This window comes from Cinclus cinclus, chromosome 2 (genome assembly GCF_963662255.1).
Source record: "Cinclus cinclus chromosome 2, bCinCin1.1, whole genome shotgun sequence".
Classification (NCBI taxonomy): domain Eukaryota; kingdom Metazoa; phylum Chordata; class Aves; order Passeriformes; family Cinclidae; genus Cinclus; species Cinclus cinclus.
The window spans coordinates 45104209-45121392 of record NC_085047.1 but is presented as its reverse complement, the minus strand read 5'-3'; the positions used below and the strand labels follow the sequence as shown (position 1 = coordinate 45121392).

Sequence of the window (17184 nt, the reverse complement as noted above, 5' to 3'; positions counted from 1 at the left end):
CAAGCAGTACTTGTAAGGTGAGGAAATGTGCTGTGTGTGCAGAGTCGTCTAAAAGTGGGGGAAGGGAGCAGCCCACACTCCAGGGATGGGGAGTCAAAAAAGAAACTGGTGAATGGCACACTCAGCAAGAGGAAGTGCTTGAGGAGATCGTGAAAAGGAGCAGTCTGCAACCACAGAGGCTGCAAGATGTGACTAGGGAACAGAGTGTACCTTAAAGACTGGCTGTCCCTGTGGGAGCAGATCTGCTGCCTGTGGTGTTTACAGGGTGGTCAGTGATGGTCCGCACCCCGCAGCCTGCACAGCCTGGTCTTGGCTCCCTCCCTGTCTCACAAGAGGCTGTGCAGGACACAAACAGCTACAAAAGCACAAACAGCATTTAGATGTTGATGTCCAGGCAATCTTCAAAGCGCACCACTTCACAGCTGAAATGCCTAAATGAAAGTCCAAAAGTCTTCTGAAGTGGGAGTTGAGGGCCCAGTGAAAGATCCTGGAGGACACCCACTGCTCAGTGGAGTTGCTGACCTGTGGTAGTGGGAACCATGCACTGCAAGCCTCCATATCCCCTGATACTCAGATGGATCTCCAGATGTTAACACACCTCAATAAATAATGATTATTAGGATAAACAGAGGTATAAACAATGGACTTGTTAAACAGAGGAGAGGCACTGCTTTTGTCCTTATGAATAACATGATCCAAGTATTTTTCACTTAGCCCAGTGTTAGAAATATTTATTTCAAAAATAGTAAGCAGATTTAGTACATTTTAAATGAAAGACGCTTCATATTTATTCTTTGCCTTGTCATGAAGCCATTCTCACTTAATGCAGAGAGTTAATTAAACCAGCCTTCACTAATCTGGCTGACAATTTATATAGTAATTAGTGCAACAGGAACAGACAAGACCTTACAGTTCTTTCAAGCCTCAAGGCTGATAGAAGCCTCAAGCCCAATTGCTACAAGATTTAACCAACCCTTCTGCGCATTCCTCTCAATTCCCTAGGTAAAGACCAACTTTTAGAATCAATCCTTCTGGCTTTCCAGAACCCTACACCTTGAATTCCTCCACTGAGAATAAGTGAAGTTAGCAACACCCATTAGTACAGCAGTATTTGTGAAATGCAATTTTTGAAGAATCTGCCCTATAATTAAGGTATGTTTGCCAGCATCCTCTTTAGTGGCATTGGCAATTAACATTACTAATGATGTCTCATGTCTGCAGCCTCTCATATGCTATTTTGGCCCTCTGTTTCAGGTTTTTAAACTGGAAAACACTACTTATTTACAAGAAACACTTCTGTATCTTCCTGGAACTAGCATCCTGTTAGCTAAAAGAAAAAATTAAAGCCTGTATCTTATCTTAGGTTTATGGAGCAGAAATTAAAGCACATAAGGTGCTAGAGAGTCTAAATACCGGAATACAGGCAATCTTTTCTTGCCATCGTGACCCATATATGGAGAAGACATAAACTGTAAATGAGGTGGAGTAATGAAAATACATTTGTAAAATTGGTTATTTTTCACAAAATGAATTTCTGGTAAAAGACTCAACACATAGGGGAAGTTTCCAGTCCTGGTCCAACATACATTTTGTAATGCTTATGTGACATACCAAAGATGCTGTGTAAAATGAAGGTCTCTTTATTATACAAATGGCTATGCCAAAATCTCTACATATTCTGGACAAAAGCCATTTAAATAATTATCATTCTGAAGTCTTGCAGCATCCCTCTAAAGCCATTAGTGTATGTACTTGCCACTCTTCTAAACAATTCCATTGCTTTGTAAAAACAAAAAACATTTTTCTTATCACCTGACATTGCTTATACATTAAATAAATATCCTGTCCCCATTACTCTCTACACTGAAAATATGCCAACAAATATTTTAATGATGGGAATAAAAATGCACCAATTAATCCAGTTTCTAGAAATGAAGAAAAAGAATGACAGAAACTTATAAATTTTTAAGTCCATTCTTGACTTACATGCAGAAAAGATACAATTACAGTCACCAAGTTTGTGGGGAAATGCCACCCTTTATTTGTAAGAACTGTAATACATAACTTCCTTTGTAAAACCATAAGAAAACGCACAGGCTTCTGTATTACGGATTTAATTTTCACCATAGAATCACAGAATGGTTTGGTTTGGAAGAGACTTTTAAAAGTCATCTAGTCCAATCCCCTGCAATGAGCAGGGACATCTTGTAACTTTGCACAAGAAGTTAAAAGACCACAGCTCACCAATAAGAAGAAAGGCTGTTTTTAAAGCAAGTGTGGGCACTGATGAACTTCATTGCAATGGATGTACAGAAAAAAATATTGCCATGTTCTTCCCCAGCTCTAGGAGCAGATCCAGCATGAAGCAGAAACACAGTGAGCAACTGCTTCCTATATCCAGCAAGTGCCAGTCAGAAAGGGAGAGTGATGTCTAATTCATTGCTTGGGAGAGTCCCTGGGTGAACTCCACACACTCAGCTTCTGCTGGTGGAAGAGTCACTCTGTTATGCTCAAAGCGACAGAATGGGAAAGACAGGATGTTTACTCTTAAGAGGGAAGTTCTCCTAGTGCACTAGGGACAGCTGTGGCTCTTGCACCTTTAGAAACAACTTAGAAATGTTTGGACTTTACCCAGAAGCATCTCCAATACACTATTAAAAATTCACTGTCTCTTCTCTGTTGGAGACAGACCCTCTCCACACCATAATTCTTCATAGTTCGCTTTTTTACATTTTCATCAATTGTCTCACAACTTTGCTTTTGTTGTTCAGTTACGAGGAATCAGGTAAGTTTCTCTTCAGGTCACAAATGATGCCAGAAGCTCTGCCAAAACAAGGAACTTCCTGCAACCTATTATTCCTCCTGTGCTCTAAGGCCCTTATTTCCATTTGCACCACTCAACTCCCTAGTGGGGAAACATTCTCCTGCAGCCCCACGTCAGCCTGCTGCAGGGTGGGAAGGTGGCTGCGTGCATCACAGCCCAGCTCCTGCTGCATACTGCCCTGCCTTTTCCACTGACTCACTTTGCCATAACAAAAATTGTGTTTTCTTTCATAGAATTGGAGAATATTAAGGGTTTGGAAGGGGCCTGAGAGATAGTCTCAACCCCCCCGGCCATGGGCAGGGACACCTCCCATTAGACGAGGCTGCTCAAGGCCTTGTCCAACCTGGCCTTGAACACTGCCAGGACTGGGGCATCCATGACCACCCTGAGCAACCTGTTCCAGTACCTCACCACTCTCACAGTAAAGAAATATTCTTCCTGATATCTAACCTAAATTTCACCTCCCCTAAATTTCACCTCTTTCAGTTTGTACCCATTATGCCTTGTCCTACCACTACAATTCCTAAGGACGAGTCTCCCCTCCGTGGCTTCCCTGTAGGCCCCCTTCATATACTGAAAGGTTGATACAAGGCCTCCACAACAAATCTCTTCCAGGCTGAAGAGCCCCAGCTTTCTCAGCCTGAAATAATTCAACATAATTTTCCTTCTCTATCTGCAGTTCAGCCCTGAATAAAGTTCTTCTTCTATGGAAAAATTTCAAAGGACATTTTACAAAGTGTTCAACTAATACAGCGAACTAGTCAGACACGTACTTTGGAGAGACACAGCAACTTGCGGCGCTCCCACCAATACAGAGCTGAGTTGCATTAGAGCTGTTAGAACGGAATCAGAATGAAATTACTTCCAAGATGTGATTCCAACTCCCAGGTCAAGAACAAGAATAGTTCTCTACTATTTCTTCAGGAAAACTTTAAAGGACAGTAAATAGGAAACACTGTCCCGTTCTGGAAAAGTTGCCGCTTCTGCATCCACTCCGCAAAACTACGGGCACGTCCTCCTGCAGCGGCGTGCTCCACGGAGGGGCTGCCGGGGCCCGAGCGGCGCCCGGGCGGAGCGGCGGGGCCGCACTGGGGTGCCGCGGGGAACCGGGCAGAGACGTGGCGGGGTTTCCCCGGCGGAAACCGCGCCGTCAGCGCCGCGGGGGAACCGCATCGGCCTCCCCGTGCGGGCGTGCGCTCCCCGGGCAGCGCCAAAGCAAACACCGCGCCGAGCGCTCAGTGCATCACCCGACTCAGCTGGCGGCGGGACACCAGCACGGGGCCACGGCCACTCCAACACCGACACCGACTCAGGATCCTGCTCCAGCTCCGGCCCCGACGGCTGTGCCGCCTCCCCGCTCCTCCCCGCTCCTCCCTGCCCTGCCCCGCCCCGCCCCGCCGGGCTGCGCTGCGATCGCTCCGGAGGGAGTGGCCCTGGTCTGGCCAGGGCGGTTCCGAGCGGTCGCCGCTCCGGCTGTCGCCGTTCCGGGCCACGCGCGTCCCGCGGTGCCGGCGTGCACGGTCCGCCCGGCGTTCGGCCATGCCGGTGTGGCTGCGCGCTCCGCGGGGGTCAGCGCTGCCCGCCCGCCTCCGCCCTCCCGCCCGCCGATAAGCCAAGCCATGACCGCAGCGCCCCAGGGGCCAGATCTGAGCTTTCTGAACGAGGAGGAAGCCAGGGCGATTTTCCAGGTGCTGCAGAGGGACGCGGAGCTCCGGCGGGCAGAGAAGGACAGAGTCAGGTACCGGGTTTCACCCCGTCCCGTCGGTGCCCATCGCGCCCGCGCGGAGCTGGAGGGCGCGGGACGGGGTTTGCGGAGGGCGCGCGGCCCCAGCCCGGCGGCGCGGGGGGACGCTCGTCCCGATGGGGAGAGCTGGAAAGGGGGTGGAGAGCGGGAAAGGCTCCCCGGGGGGAAGGGTCCGCGCCGGCCAGGGCGGTGCGGGGCTGCGACAGGAAGAGCTGAGCTGCCGGCGGTGCTGCCGGGACACCGGGGAGCGCCAGTGCCTCCCGCCAGCGCTGGCTGCCGCCGGAGCCGTCCGGCCGGGCACCTGGGGCATCGGGGCGTTTGGGAAATGCGTGTTGTGACAGAGACGGCTCTGAGTCACGGCTGCGGCTCCCCGTGGCACCTCTCCTTCCCCGGGGAGGAGGAGGAGGAAGATGCCGCTTCTGTGCTTCGCCGTGCCGCTGGCAGGGGTGTGGGCTAAACACCGGTACCCGGGAGACCACGGCGAGGGGGAAGTTGTGCCGGACCTTGCAGGGAAGCGTGGCAGCTCTGCGGCTTTTTGAGTCGATCCTGGCAACTTTTGGAAACAAAGCCAGGCGCTCAACCTGCCTGAAAGGTAGTTCGCAAGACTCTTGAAAGTGACATACTTGAATTCTCTCTTTCTTATCAAGATGTAGGACACCTCGACCTTGCTTCTAGTTCGTGTTTCCCCTTTGTGCAGTCATCAAAGCTATTTGTGATGATAGTGAAAGCAAAGGTCGAGGAATTAATAGAAATTAGGCTAGAAAATGAGCCGTTTAGTACTAAAGGTTATAATTTCTTCCAGCAGGTATGACTTTTGGCACATTGTGAAGTGAGAGGCATTGTCCTCTCAGATTCCCAAGTGGGCACTTCTCACAAGTAATGCTTTCGTGTAAGATACAGAGGGAATGTTAATGAGTAACATTTGTGTCAAGTGGATTTTTGTACTATGTATTTTTTATTTCAGTAAAGTAGATTTTATGATGAGCATGGTTAAATATTTTGTGTCAACAGTGACTTACATCTAAAACTTGTTTTGGTTTTCTGTGGCATGTGAACCTGGACTGTGTTAAGTTTGGCAGTTTATTTCTTCCATAATTTGGTGTTACTTTTCTTATTCTGATTAATTTCTGTTCTATGCATTTTAATATTACCCTCCCAAAAAGGTGAAATATTTTTGCTGGATATAGGGAATTACATAGCTGGACAGCTGTAAGTTTAAAACTCTAATGTTTTTAGGACTAAAGCTGAAGCAAATGCATTGAAATTCCCAATGCTGTAGAGAGCCTTGTGAAGCAGTAGTTTGTTCTTGAGCTGGAGACTTTCATCTACCCCCAAATTTGTATTTGTTTCTTTGTCTGTGCACTTAGGACTTTGTCAAGAGAAAATGTTCTCTATGTGAAAGCTGTCAAAATAAACATGGTCTAACAGGATGTTTCTGGCGATGCATTACTGAGATGTAGTCTGTTTAAATCTCAGCTGAAGAGGCATTCACAGCTTGAGCAGAAGGTAGCTGAAGCGTTTATGACCAAGGCGCCATACTGAAAATCTAGGTTAAACCCTGGATCTGTCAAAGGTATGTGTCCTTGGGCAAGTTTCCTAATCTCTCCTGGACCCAATAAAAGTACTTTCTTTCTCACTCCACTTGTCTACCTGGTCTTATTTAGACTGTAAGCTGTTCAGGCCAGAAGACTCCCATCAGGAGCAGACAGGTTCCAGTCTATGTAGTGTTGCCCTGTGATACTATAATCAAAGTAATAACAGTGATCACCCTGGAGGGCCAAATCTTGCAGTTCCTATATGACCACAGTGAGCTTCAGAGGCTCTAAACAAAATTGCATTTGCTCCCCTTTGTCCCATATGCCTGCCTCTTTGTCATTCTTATTACTATTATTTTGATAATTAAATTTGTAGACTTTTTTTCAGTTTAAAAGAATGCTTGAGAACTGTGGGAGCCTGCTCCTGGGATATTTTTGAAGTGTGATTTTTGAAGCTATTTGATGGATGCTGTCAATCAAACAAGGCATATAGGAGACACTGGAATGGAAGGAACAATTTCATTAAGACTACTCTTTCTGCACAAAGTTAGTGAAGCGAGTTGCCCTTCAAAATGCTCTTGAGCATGGTTTTGGAAAGAGCTAGTTGGAGCTGGCCAGGGCCAGGGAGCAAATCAGTAACAACCAGTGGTCAGTGACAAATTGGTAATATGTTTTCAGTGACCATCAGTATTTACAATATAGCATGTTCCTGTATAGAGCAATCTAGACTGGACTGACAGAGGGAATGAAGCATTTGCTGGCAGACCAAAATCAGGTTCTAATGATGGTGCTGATCTTGTCCATAGTGTTGGATGTCTTACAGGCAAGCACATAGCTGTCTGCCAGTCTCTTAAAAGATCAATGAGAAATTGAAATTCATTCCCAGATATAACTCTAGAATCAAAAGGCAGGAGCAAGCTACATTTGGTATATTGAAAAATGTTAGCACCAGTTAATTTTGAAAGATGAAATAAGAAATCAGAGGATGAATTCTGACATTCTCTGTGGTTTATTGTGACTTCCTCAAATGAGCTTGCAGTTGTTTCCTGGAAAATAAGTTTTTGGTCTTTTCTTGTTGCTTACCTGCACTGGGTAGAACTGGATCTCTTCATCCACTCAGCCCATGCCTTTGTGAAATGAAGTGTTTAATGGGGATATTTTCTGGGGAAAGGTTGCTTTATACAGCCTCTCTCATCTCCCTTTCTCCTTGTAGCCTTTGTGTAGAGCAGGAACGTGTGAGTTAGGTTGTCAGTTGTGCACATTTGTGTATTTCCCAGCTCTGCTTGGTGCTCCCCCTCCTGTTGCTCTTGATGCCCCAGCACATTCTCTGGGTACCATTGGCCCTTTCTTGGCTCCCTTGGCAGCCTTCATACCTCTAAGCCTGGCCTGGGACACCTCTCAGTATAGCTTTCGCTTTTATACAGAAATGAACTGTGTGTCCTGTTTGACCTTAATTTATTGTTGCTATGGGCAGGGAGCAGAGCTCTTGCTGTGTCCTGGCCTGCTGGTTCCCAGGACTGCATTTTTTGGGCTCTTCTCTCCTTCCAGTGCCCTCTCGTGGCTCCTTTCAGCAGTACCTCTGAGCAGCCACCTCAAACCAGCCGTACTTGCTTCCTCCTTATCCTTGAAACAACTTCAGAGAAGCAGCAACAGTCAGCTTTGATATTAACTCATATGGCTGCTCGCTGCTATATAAACCGAAAATACTTCAGAAACTTATTAATCACGTATTTAATAATTTAAAATAAAAAATACAGAATGAACTTTGAACTTGGATAACACTTTCCTTCAGATTTCTTCGCTCATCCAATCCAGTTTCATTCAAAATACCAATTCAAAGAAAATTTCATTTATCATAAGTGTTAGCATGGAAGAGAGATGGAATTGAGGGGTTTTTATATCACTATACCTGCATTGTTCCATAGCAGCATCTGCAGTATTAAGGTAGAAGTCGTACTCAAGTCATGAAATGCTCTTTAATAAGCTTGGTTAATCAAATTGATGATTTTACAGATGCTTGTGGAAGGACGTTCCTTGTCACAAATATTTCAGTTACAATTAGATGCTCAAGAGAAGACAGGGAGGAATACAGCATGTTCACAGTGCAGTACCATGTTCAGATGGCTCCCCAACAATTCAGTTTCCATAAGAACACAATGAATGCTTGCACAGTTATTAATACCGTGGATCAACTTTCCGTATGTAATGAAATACGCCTGAAAATCACAACATAAAAACATTCAAGATACTATTTGACTTACGGTTTCAAGACTTCAGGGTGCACCCAGCTCATCTTCTTAAGCTTTGTTCTGCAGTTGCTGTGGACAGAAATATAAAAAAGAGCTGACAGCTAATACTTGCACAGACAACTCCAGGTCCCAAAGGCTAAACAAACCTGTAGGTGCTTCTCTTTTCTGTCCTTTATTGATGAAGCAAATAGGCAGGGTGAGGAGAGGCTGACTGCCTTCCACCTCTTCAGGATAGCACTTCAAAGCCTGGCAGGTAGCAGAGGAACTGCCAATCCCTGTAGGAAGTCTCCACAGCGTTAGGGCATGAAGCTATGGGACACAGAGGTGGAGCTAATGCCTTTTATCTCCAAGGCAGCTCCTCCCTCTGTGGAGTGTGGAGAGGCAGACAGTGGCCAAGCAGGTGTCATTCCAGTCAGCTTTGGGTCTCTGATGTCTCACAGTGTCTGAGCACCGGGTGTTGAGATGCACTTCCACCCCTGGTGCTGCATCAAGGCCCAGAGAAAGCAGCTGAGATGAGAAGAGCCAGGAGGCATGGAGACAGCTACTTAAAAGAGGCAACAGGTACAGAGATGTGGCATGGGAACAGGTAGCTGGTACAGTTGCAGATTGTCCAAAAAATGAACAGTTGGAAGATAGAGTAGAAGAGCTGCAGATAAATAGAAAATGCATGCAAAAGGGCACAAAAGCTCTGTATTCTATAATAATTTTATTTAGGAGTCTTGGCTCTTTTATATAATGCTCGTATTATGACTGCACGCAATTGTCTTGTGTTTTTGTTTATTAATCCTTGAGAAAAAGGGAAATACAGTTATCTTCACTTTCAAATGAGATATTGAAAACAACTGAGAAACTGAGCCACAGAATGGGGAAAAGGAGCCTACCTTCCCTAACAGCAATTTACTTTCCAGATCGTGTTTTGAGAACTAATTATGTATGTATTATTTAAGGATTTTTTCTTTTTTTGCAGTAGGAAGAATGGCAAAAAATTAATTGCCAGCTCTAGAACATATCTGGCATATCAGCCACTGTCTATGAATCGGAACTGAAAAAAAAGAGGAAAGGGAAATGGAGGTTTTGGGAGAGGAAAGCACTCATTCTATTTGGTTTAATTTGTTTTGCTCTTTTCCAGGTTGGTTTTGAGGGGGGCTTTAATAGATGTGTTTTGCAGATGATGATGAGAATAGACAGCAGCAAAACAAAGGTGTATTTTTATTTACCCTCAAATTTGAAGATGAAAAGCATATGAAATTAATTGGGAGGTACAGTCAGCACCACTCAGTGCTCCACTCTTGCTGACCCATTAACAACACTTGAGTGTTGTGGGAAAGATGAATCTCCTCCTTAGAGTGTTCTAGACAGTCTCTACAATAAATCATTTGGGCATAGTTACTTGTTACAGGCACACAGCTGTTCTTACTGCCTCATGGCAGGTCATTTATTGAGCTCATTTGTTGCAAGCAATTCCACTTGCTCTCACAGGTCTGGCAATCAAAGGTGGGAAAAAAAATCCTGGTGAAATAAAAATAAAAATAGGTTTTATTTTCACAAATTTCTTAAAAATTGTTTCACCTTCTCTTGAAAGAGAGATTTGTTGCAGAAGTGCAGACATACTCAGTTTTGTATGTATTGGAGCTTATTCATACTTGGTGTTTCGATATATTGTCTTGCTTACAGTTTGAGGGGTCTGCCATTGCAGGCTTTATTTTGTCATATTCACAAAAGTAGCACTGTTTACCTTCTTGGAGACCAAGAATAACTTCGTGGGTGTTTGAGGTCTAGACTTGGGGTTCAACTCCTCATAATTACAAAGAATTTTTAAAATCAGCTCCAAAATACATTAGTTGCATGGGTGAGGAGAACAAACAGGATACCAGGACAGCATTACTTGGGTACATTGTTGTTCCAGTGGAGCTCCCTCCCTGAACACAAAGCATTAATAAAGAAATTCTTTCATAAGAGATACTCCACCCGGGAATGTTTCAGGGCACAAGTGTTCTACTGTGTCTTGGAGGAGATGCTATTATTACTTACTACTGATACTGTGCCACCAGTGTGTTTAGTGGTTTGTAAACACTAATGAAAATAGGTCTTTGAAGCCCTGAAGGGCTAATATGCTAAAGAAGTGCCAATAGAAGCAGAAATGGCAGGGAAGACCAGGATTTTAAAACCTTTACTTGGTTTGGTAAACAATTACTATCACAAAAATCTCATTTTGGGACTTCCCATGTTTGAGTGCGGGTACTGTAACCAAATGCAATTGGTAAGTTGCATATCAAGTTTTTCCCTCACTGTTTTTTCATCATCCTGTCTTGTGGAGGGGTCTAGACTCACAGACAGGGGCTTCACACAGGGGCAGAAAGAGAAGAAGAAATAGCCAAGGGCAAGTAGGCACTGTGTGTGCCATTTTCACTGTTGTTTTTTATTCTGTCCCTCTGGGCTGACTAGACCAAAGTCTGTGACATAACTCCAGTTTTATATCTACAAAGCAGAGTGTGGACCAGCATTGCTGCCAGCTCATTGGTCTTGTCCTTTCATAGTGAACTAATTTCAGTGTCTATCCTTTCCTCTGAAGATTTGCACTTGGTGTTTGAGGGCAGGCAGTTTCTTATGGTGTGTGTGTGTGTGGTGGCAGAAGGAGGAACCTTCTGCGGTGTGTAACGTTTGGAAGAGCCTGTCTGTAGGGCACTGAATGTATTTCTTCTTTTTTCAGGTTACTGGGGCCATCGTGCCAGGGCCAGGGCCGGGCCACCTGGGCCTGTCTGTGGTGACACAGAGGGGTCCCCAGTGTTGGCTGTGGTGGCAGGGCCAGGGCCGGGCCATGGGGCTGAGTCACGCCCAGGGTTGGGGTCAGGCCTGCCGAGGGCAGCCGGCTCCACCGCAGTCCGGTGGTCACGAGGCAGGGCCGGAATGATGAACGATGATGGTGCAGGGCCGTGGTGAAACCAAGAAGTCACGTCTGGGTAACGGTGCCCTGGAGACAGTGACCGGGGTCAGCCACGGCCCCGTGATGGCCAGGCAGGCCAGGAGTGAGCTGGCCGGGCTTGAGGCCACGCTGGGTTTCAGCTGGGGACCAAGGCAGGGGCCGTGCACAGGCAGAGCTGGGGATGCATCTGAGGCTGCGGGACAGCGTGCGCTGAGACCCAGCTCCTGGGGAAGGAGGGCTCGCCCTTGCTGAGCTCTGTGGCTGTTGTCTTCACAACACCTTTCTCTTAAGGACACCCAGCTCTGCTCTTCCCAAGCCAGCCCAGGGCACAGGCAGCCAACCCAAAAGGAGTGGGAAGGACATTCTCAGCGCACTTTCACCCGTGCTCATTCAAACGTGGGCTTTGTGTCAGGTCTTTCTGACTACTGAGACTAATGTTTGCGTTTTCAAGTGACCAAACAGTGTAAAAGTGAAATTCACAAAGATTACTATTGTCATTATTTAGCTCACTTTATGATGTAGCTAGGGCTGCCAAAAGTAAGACTGTGTTGAAATTGATGAGAATTAAGCAAATACTTACTGTTAAGTCATAGGCAGACCTTTGCCAAGTCCAAGCTTAATGGTTTATTGAACTCTGTCTATATAGATAAATTGACCAGGTTTCGAGAATAAATAGGTCAGATACAGAAGAGCAAGCAAGCACTATTGAATAGTCAGTCAATATGGGGAGTTATTCTGGAATAGCTAATGCAGGGCAGTCCAATTTTTTTAGGTTTTCCATGATCTTGTGACCCAATTACAGTCTTGTGCACCTTGTAGGAAGTCTGCACGCTTCCCAGGTTTAACCTTTCCAATAGTAATGTCTCTATATTCTCAACAGCCTCTGTCTCCTCCACAATTCAAGTGCAGAAGTGAAATTAATAATTGACATTTGTTGGAATTGGAAATTGCTGTTGGGTAGAAGACTGCTTTCCATACTAAACAAGAAGAGAGTCACTGAGGTGCCTGTTTGAGGGGAAGAGAATGATTTTCTCATGCTGACAGCTTCTACACACTATGTCCCAACACCTTCAAGTGCTTGCATGTATTTCAGAAATAATAAATTGGTTATGGCAATATTTCAAGAAGGTGTTTCTCAGAAACTCATCTGATTCATGTTCAGAGTGGCTGGCTATCTCCCTATGCGTACTGGCACAGCTGTGCTCAGTGGTGTGCTCAGCTTACATGTGCCACCTTGGTCAAAGGCTGCAGCTCCTGCTTTCCATAGTGAAGCCCAAGGCACTGGAGTTTGGCTGGATTTGGTCCCTGATGTACTTCGAACTTCTGCATCCATCCAGACATGCAGCACTTGCACCTCCTGCAGATGTGGCTCTCACCCTGGCTAACAGCTGGGAGCAAAGCTACTTGGGCTGTGTGTCAGGGCTCCAGCTGATGTTCACTGGTTTCTGTGAGATACTATTTTGATGGCATTAGAAAGTTGTGTGTCCATCTCCTTTTCTTCTTTTAAATTTGGGTTTTGTCAGTGGTTTGTGTATACTGAATTTAATTTTCCTTTAAAATCTTTTTTCTCTCTGAATCTGGTTTACAAATGAAGTGGAGTTTGGCACACTAGAGTTTTGAATTTTGGGCACAGAGACCCCATTTTCAGTTCTTCTCTGTTCCAGAAATTTAACACATAACTATATAAACTAAGGCCTGACCTTTCCTGTACTTGTTTTAAATTGAAAAAATTACTTGTTTCCTTGGAGTTCACAGTCTGATAAAATTCACTACTTAAATATTTAATACAAGAAATTCTTTAAAGCAGGAGGGGAAAATGGGATTTGTTCTGAGGACATGTGTATCTAAAAGTTCTTATGAAATGTATTCCTAATCCTTCTTTGCAGCTAAATTACTATGTTTATACTGTTAACTATGATAAACTGTATTTAAATGTCTGTACTTTAAACTTTTAACTGAAACTATCTTCTTTTTCTCAGTCTCACCTCAGAAATAAATAAATCCATACACTGGTACCATATTAACTGTGAACAAACACATCAAAACCACAAAAGCTAAGAGTAAATGTACAAGTACAGTATGTTTACCTTCATAGCACATCAATTACATAAAATTTACTTTTGTTGTTGGAATAATCAAGGATATGTAACACTTCTGCTTGCCATCTCTTTGGATTTTTAGATCAGTAGGGGTCTGAGTGCAGAAAGCTGCAGTCAGGAAAAGTGTGTCTGGGGTGCTCTGCAGTCTCTTTCTGCATTATAGACTTTTGTGTTCTTCAATACATATTTATGTATGTATATATGTGTATATTTGTGTGTTCTTTAATACATGTAAAATTATACACATGTGAATATAGTATTTTAAAGTAATATTATACTGTAATATTTCAATTTCCAGTGGAAGAGTTGTGATATATTATGAGAATCTAAGGTACTATAACAGAGCATCTCTGTGTAAGTATAAATTACATGCATGTATATAAACATTACATTTCCAGATGAAAAATACCCACTGTGTCAATATTTAAAGCTTTCATTAATTCTTATGACCTCTTTCCTTAATTTAAAGCAATGTAAATGAGGCTTTTGTAGTTTTACATTAACACAAACTGCGTGCAGGTACACTGACCTGTCTTACTTCTGTTGTCCAGAGCTGTAAACTCTATTCGATGTGAGACTCTACACAATTATCTGAAATTGCCAAGGTGTATTTTGAGATCCCTGAATTTCAGGCTTATCTCAGTACAAGCAAATGTCTAAGCCTGTTTAGAGCCCCTCAATTTCAGAACGCTGTCCAGACCCATGGGCTATCACACACAAACCTCCTTGTAGAGGTGAGGATTTGCTCTTAATTTGAAACCAATTCCCCTCTTTAAGAGTTCTCACCTGGCCTGTGTTTTGTTTCTTGTTTTTGGGGGCTTTTTTCTTATATTGTTTGTTAGGAAAGGTTTTGAATAAAGAAAGTCAAACAACAACATGAGGAATAGAATCGGCATTGTATATCTTTGTAAGGCAGTTAACTTTACAATACATGACTGAGCTGTAAATTACTTGCAACAGACGCCTGTCTCTTCGCATGCTATCAGTGTTTATAAAAGTTGCTTGTAATCAACTAGGAGCTCTACCCTGGCAGAGTAAATATGTCTGCTGTTAATCATTAGCTTCAGATTTATTGGGAGACCTGATCCTCAGCCTTTCAACCCATACATGTGGTATACATTTCCATGTAAGATTTCTGGGAGAGAAATTCAGGTGCTCAAAACTTATTCCTGGCATCCAGTGTTTTTGGACTGAGACTATGTCTGTGACTGCAAATACATCAGAATCTTTACATGGAGAATTATATCCATTGCCTCTATTAGCATGCATTAATATTAATAGAAATTCCTATTACTGAAGTAATTTCATTAGAGACATTAATTACTACCATTCAGAAGCTATGTGACACACTTTAAATATGATAGGTGGCTTTTCTTTCCATTGCATCATGGGTTTGTTTTGTTATTACCATATGCAAGTATTAATAGCATAGTAAAGTGACACCCTTTTTTTCTGGAGCCTACAGAGACATTGTAACTAATCAATAAAATATTCACAGAATAGAGTTTTCCCCTGTTTTGCATGCATCTTGAAGGGAACAGCAGAGAGTCAGTCCAGGCTGGAGAGTCACCAACAGCTGTGACATTCCTAGTGGTATTCCACCTCATTTGGTCTTAGTGACCAGCTGCCCAAAGGACTAAAAGCTTTCATTTTCTATATATGTGTAACCACTAAAATATCTGCTCTTACAGACTTTTCTGTTCCAGCAGAGCTGAAACTATGTTTTCACTGTAAACCCGGGGTAGCTGCTAAAGAAATAGTTTCATGTTAGAAAGAATGTTTTGAGGCATCGTTACACCTTGAGATATATGATTAATCACCCTCAGCTCCCATGATCTCAGTTTTCAGCTCTCTGTTTTGAAAACTTGACTTTTTGAAGGCAGTCACTGAGCTTCTAGTTTCAGAGCTTTAACTGAAAGTTTCTGATTCTTGAGCTGCCGGAACAGAGAGGAGTTATGTAGTCAGCATGAGAATTAACCTTTGTTCTTGCCCTTACAACATTCCTAGTTTTCCATTTCAAAGGCAACTGTCCTTCTGTGCTCTTGCTCAGGAAAGCAGACAAAAGCTTTAAGAGGAAAGAAGTGTTGGACTTGATGAAGGAAAACAGCAGCTAGCATAAGTCACTGTATTAATTTCATATAGTTTAATATGAGAAGTTAATGTTTTGGAGAAAGCAGGTAACTTTTGGTCTTTGTACAGAGGGTGCTGAAGTTTAAGAATTGTAGACACAGAAGTCATTGTGACTTATAGAGTAGAAGTGTTCGATGTCGGCTGGGAGTCCAGTGTTTCATGTATGCTCATAGTCTCACTGTCTTTGTGGATTGTGTGTAATGAATGCACACAATGCCACAGGATTAGGCTATCTCAAAGCAGGTGATCAGCTTTAATTTAAAAGAATAAATTTGTTGAATAGAGATGGTATAATAATGTCAAATTTTGTGATTTATTCTACTTTTTAATTAAGAAGAGGAGAGGTGGAAATTGAAAGGTTTTCCCCATAAGTAGACAAGGTAGAATTTAGCAAGGGCAGAAAAGATGTTCTGCCTTTAACTCACATATTCCCTGACTGTATCCCTGACACACACAGTCCTTAATGTGTGAATCTGTTACCTACTCTCAGAAAAGTGTTCTAAGGACAAAATTGTATTTCTGTTTGCAGGTATCTGTTAATGTAGCCTTATTAGCTGTTTGAAAGGATACTTCAGGCTTCATATCAAATTCACGTGCTGAAGTAGAATTTTTGTGTTTTAAGTACTTCTGCCTATTAAATGTACAGTCTGGGAGGAAAAACTGGAGAAGATTAATTCCCTTTTCATTTTCTTCTGCCTTCTGTCTCTTGGTTTGGTACATTACTGGAATATAAATATTTAGGGATAAGTATGAGCTGGAAATGTCATATGACCATTAAACTGGAATTGAAGACATATGCCATACAGTTCAGTGCTGGGCACCCCTGGCTTTCTGGAGAGTATTTCTTGGCACTTTCAGTTGCTCCTTTCCATGCAGAGGTGTCACCACTAGGGGACTCTGACTCTCCTGAACAGGCACCAGGTCAGGCTGCGGGAGGGAAAATCCTTCCATTGCATTTATTGGTGTTTGGGTCCTGGTCAGTCACAGACACTGAACCCACACACTCCTTATTCTGCATCGTTGTGCCACATCCTCTTTGCCCATGCATATCTTTAGTTCTATTGGTCACATACTCAGATAAATATATCTGAGGGCAACTCAGTGCATTAAAGGACATTATAAAATGAATACATAATAACAAAAATGACAGAAGGATGAAAAGGATGAACACTTAGATGGAAAACTATTATTTCAGGGGAAGATAAAATTAAATTTGAATGATTGGCAACGACCTAGCAGGTTAGAGTCAAGCATTATTGGCAACGCATTTTGTTCATCAAAATAGATGAGACCTTGGCTTTTCAGAAAATTACTGCAGAAATGCTTAATTTTACAAATATCAAATTTAAAAATAAGTGAATTTTCAGTTTGATGTTTTTACATTGTCTTGTAGTATGTGCAATCAAAACACAGGAGTCTTTTTCCCTCTGTGATTCGTCTACTTGTGCATAATGTCTTACATGTAATAATGAAGCTGACTTGGTTCATTTTTATTAGCCAAACAGGCAACAGTAAGAAAGAAAAATAAACAAAACATGCTTTAACGTGAGTAAAAGTGTACCAGCTACTAAGAGTAAAGACTGCCTTAGAAAACAGACCTGTTGTGTGTCTGACGTGCTAGGAAAGAGTCGGTTGACTCATTGTTTTTCTTCCTGGTAGGATTAACCTGTGGCAGGTTAA

The 17184-nt window shown here is 43.3% G+C and overlaps 1 protein-coding gene across 1 annotated transcript in view; it reads left to right on the top strand.

Moving 5' to 3' along the window:
* Positions 1 to 4443: 4443 nt before the first annotated feature.
* The window catches only part of EXPH5 (exophilin 5), a 34138-nt gene continuing 21397 nt past the window's right edge, over positions 4444 to 17184 (top strand). The window contains exon 1 of the mRNA XM_062514641.1: positions 4444 to 4562. Coding sequence (XP_062370625.1) covers positions 4444 to 4562 — 119 coding nt within the window. The remainder of the gene's footprint in view (positions 4563 to 17184) is intronic.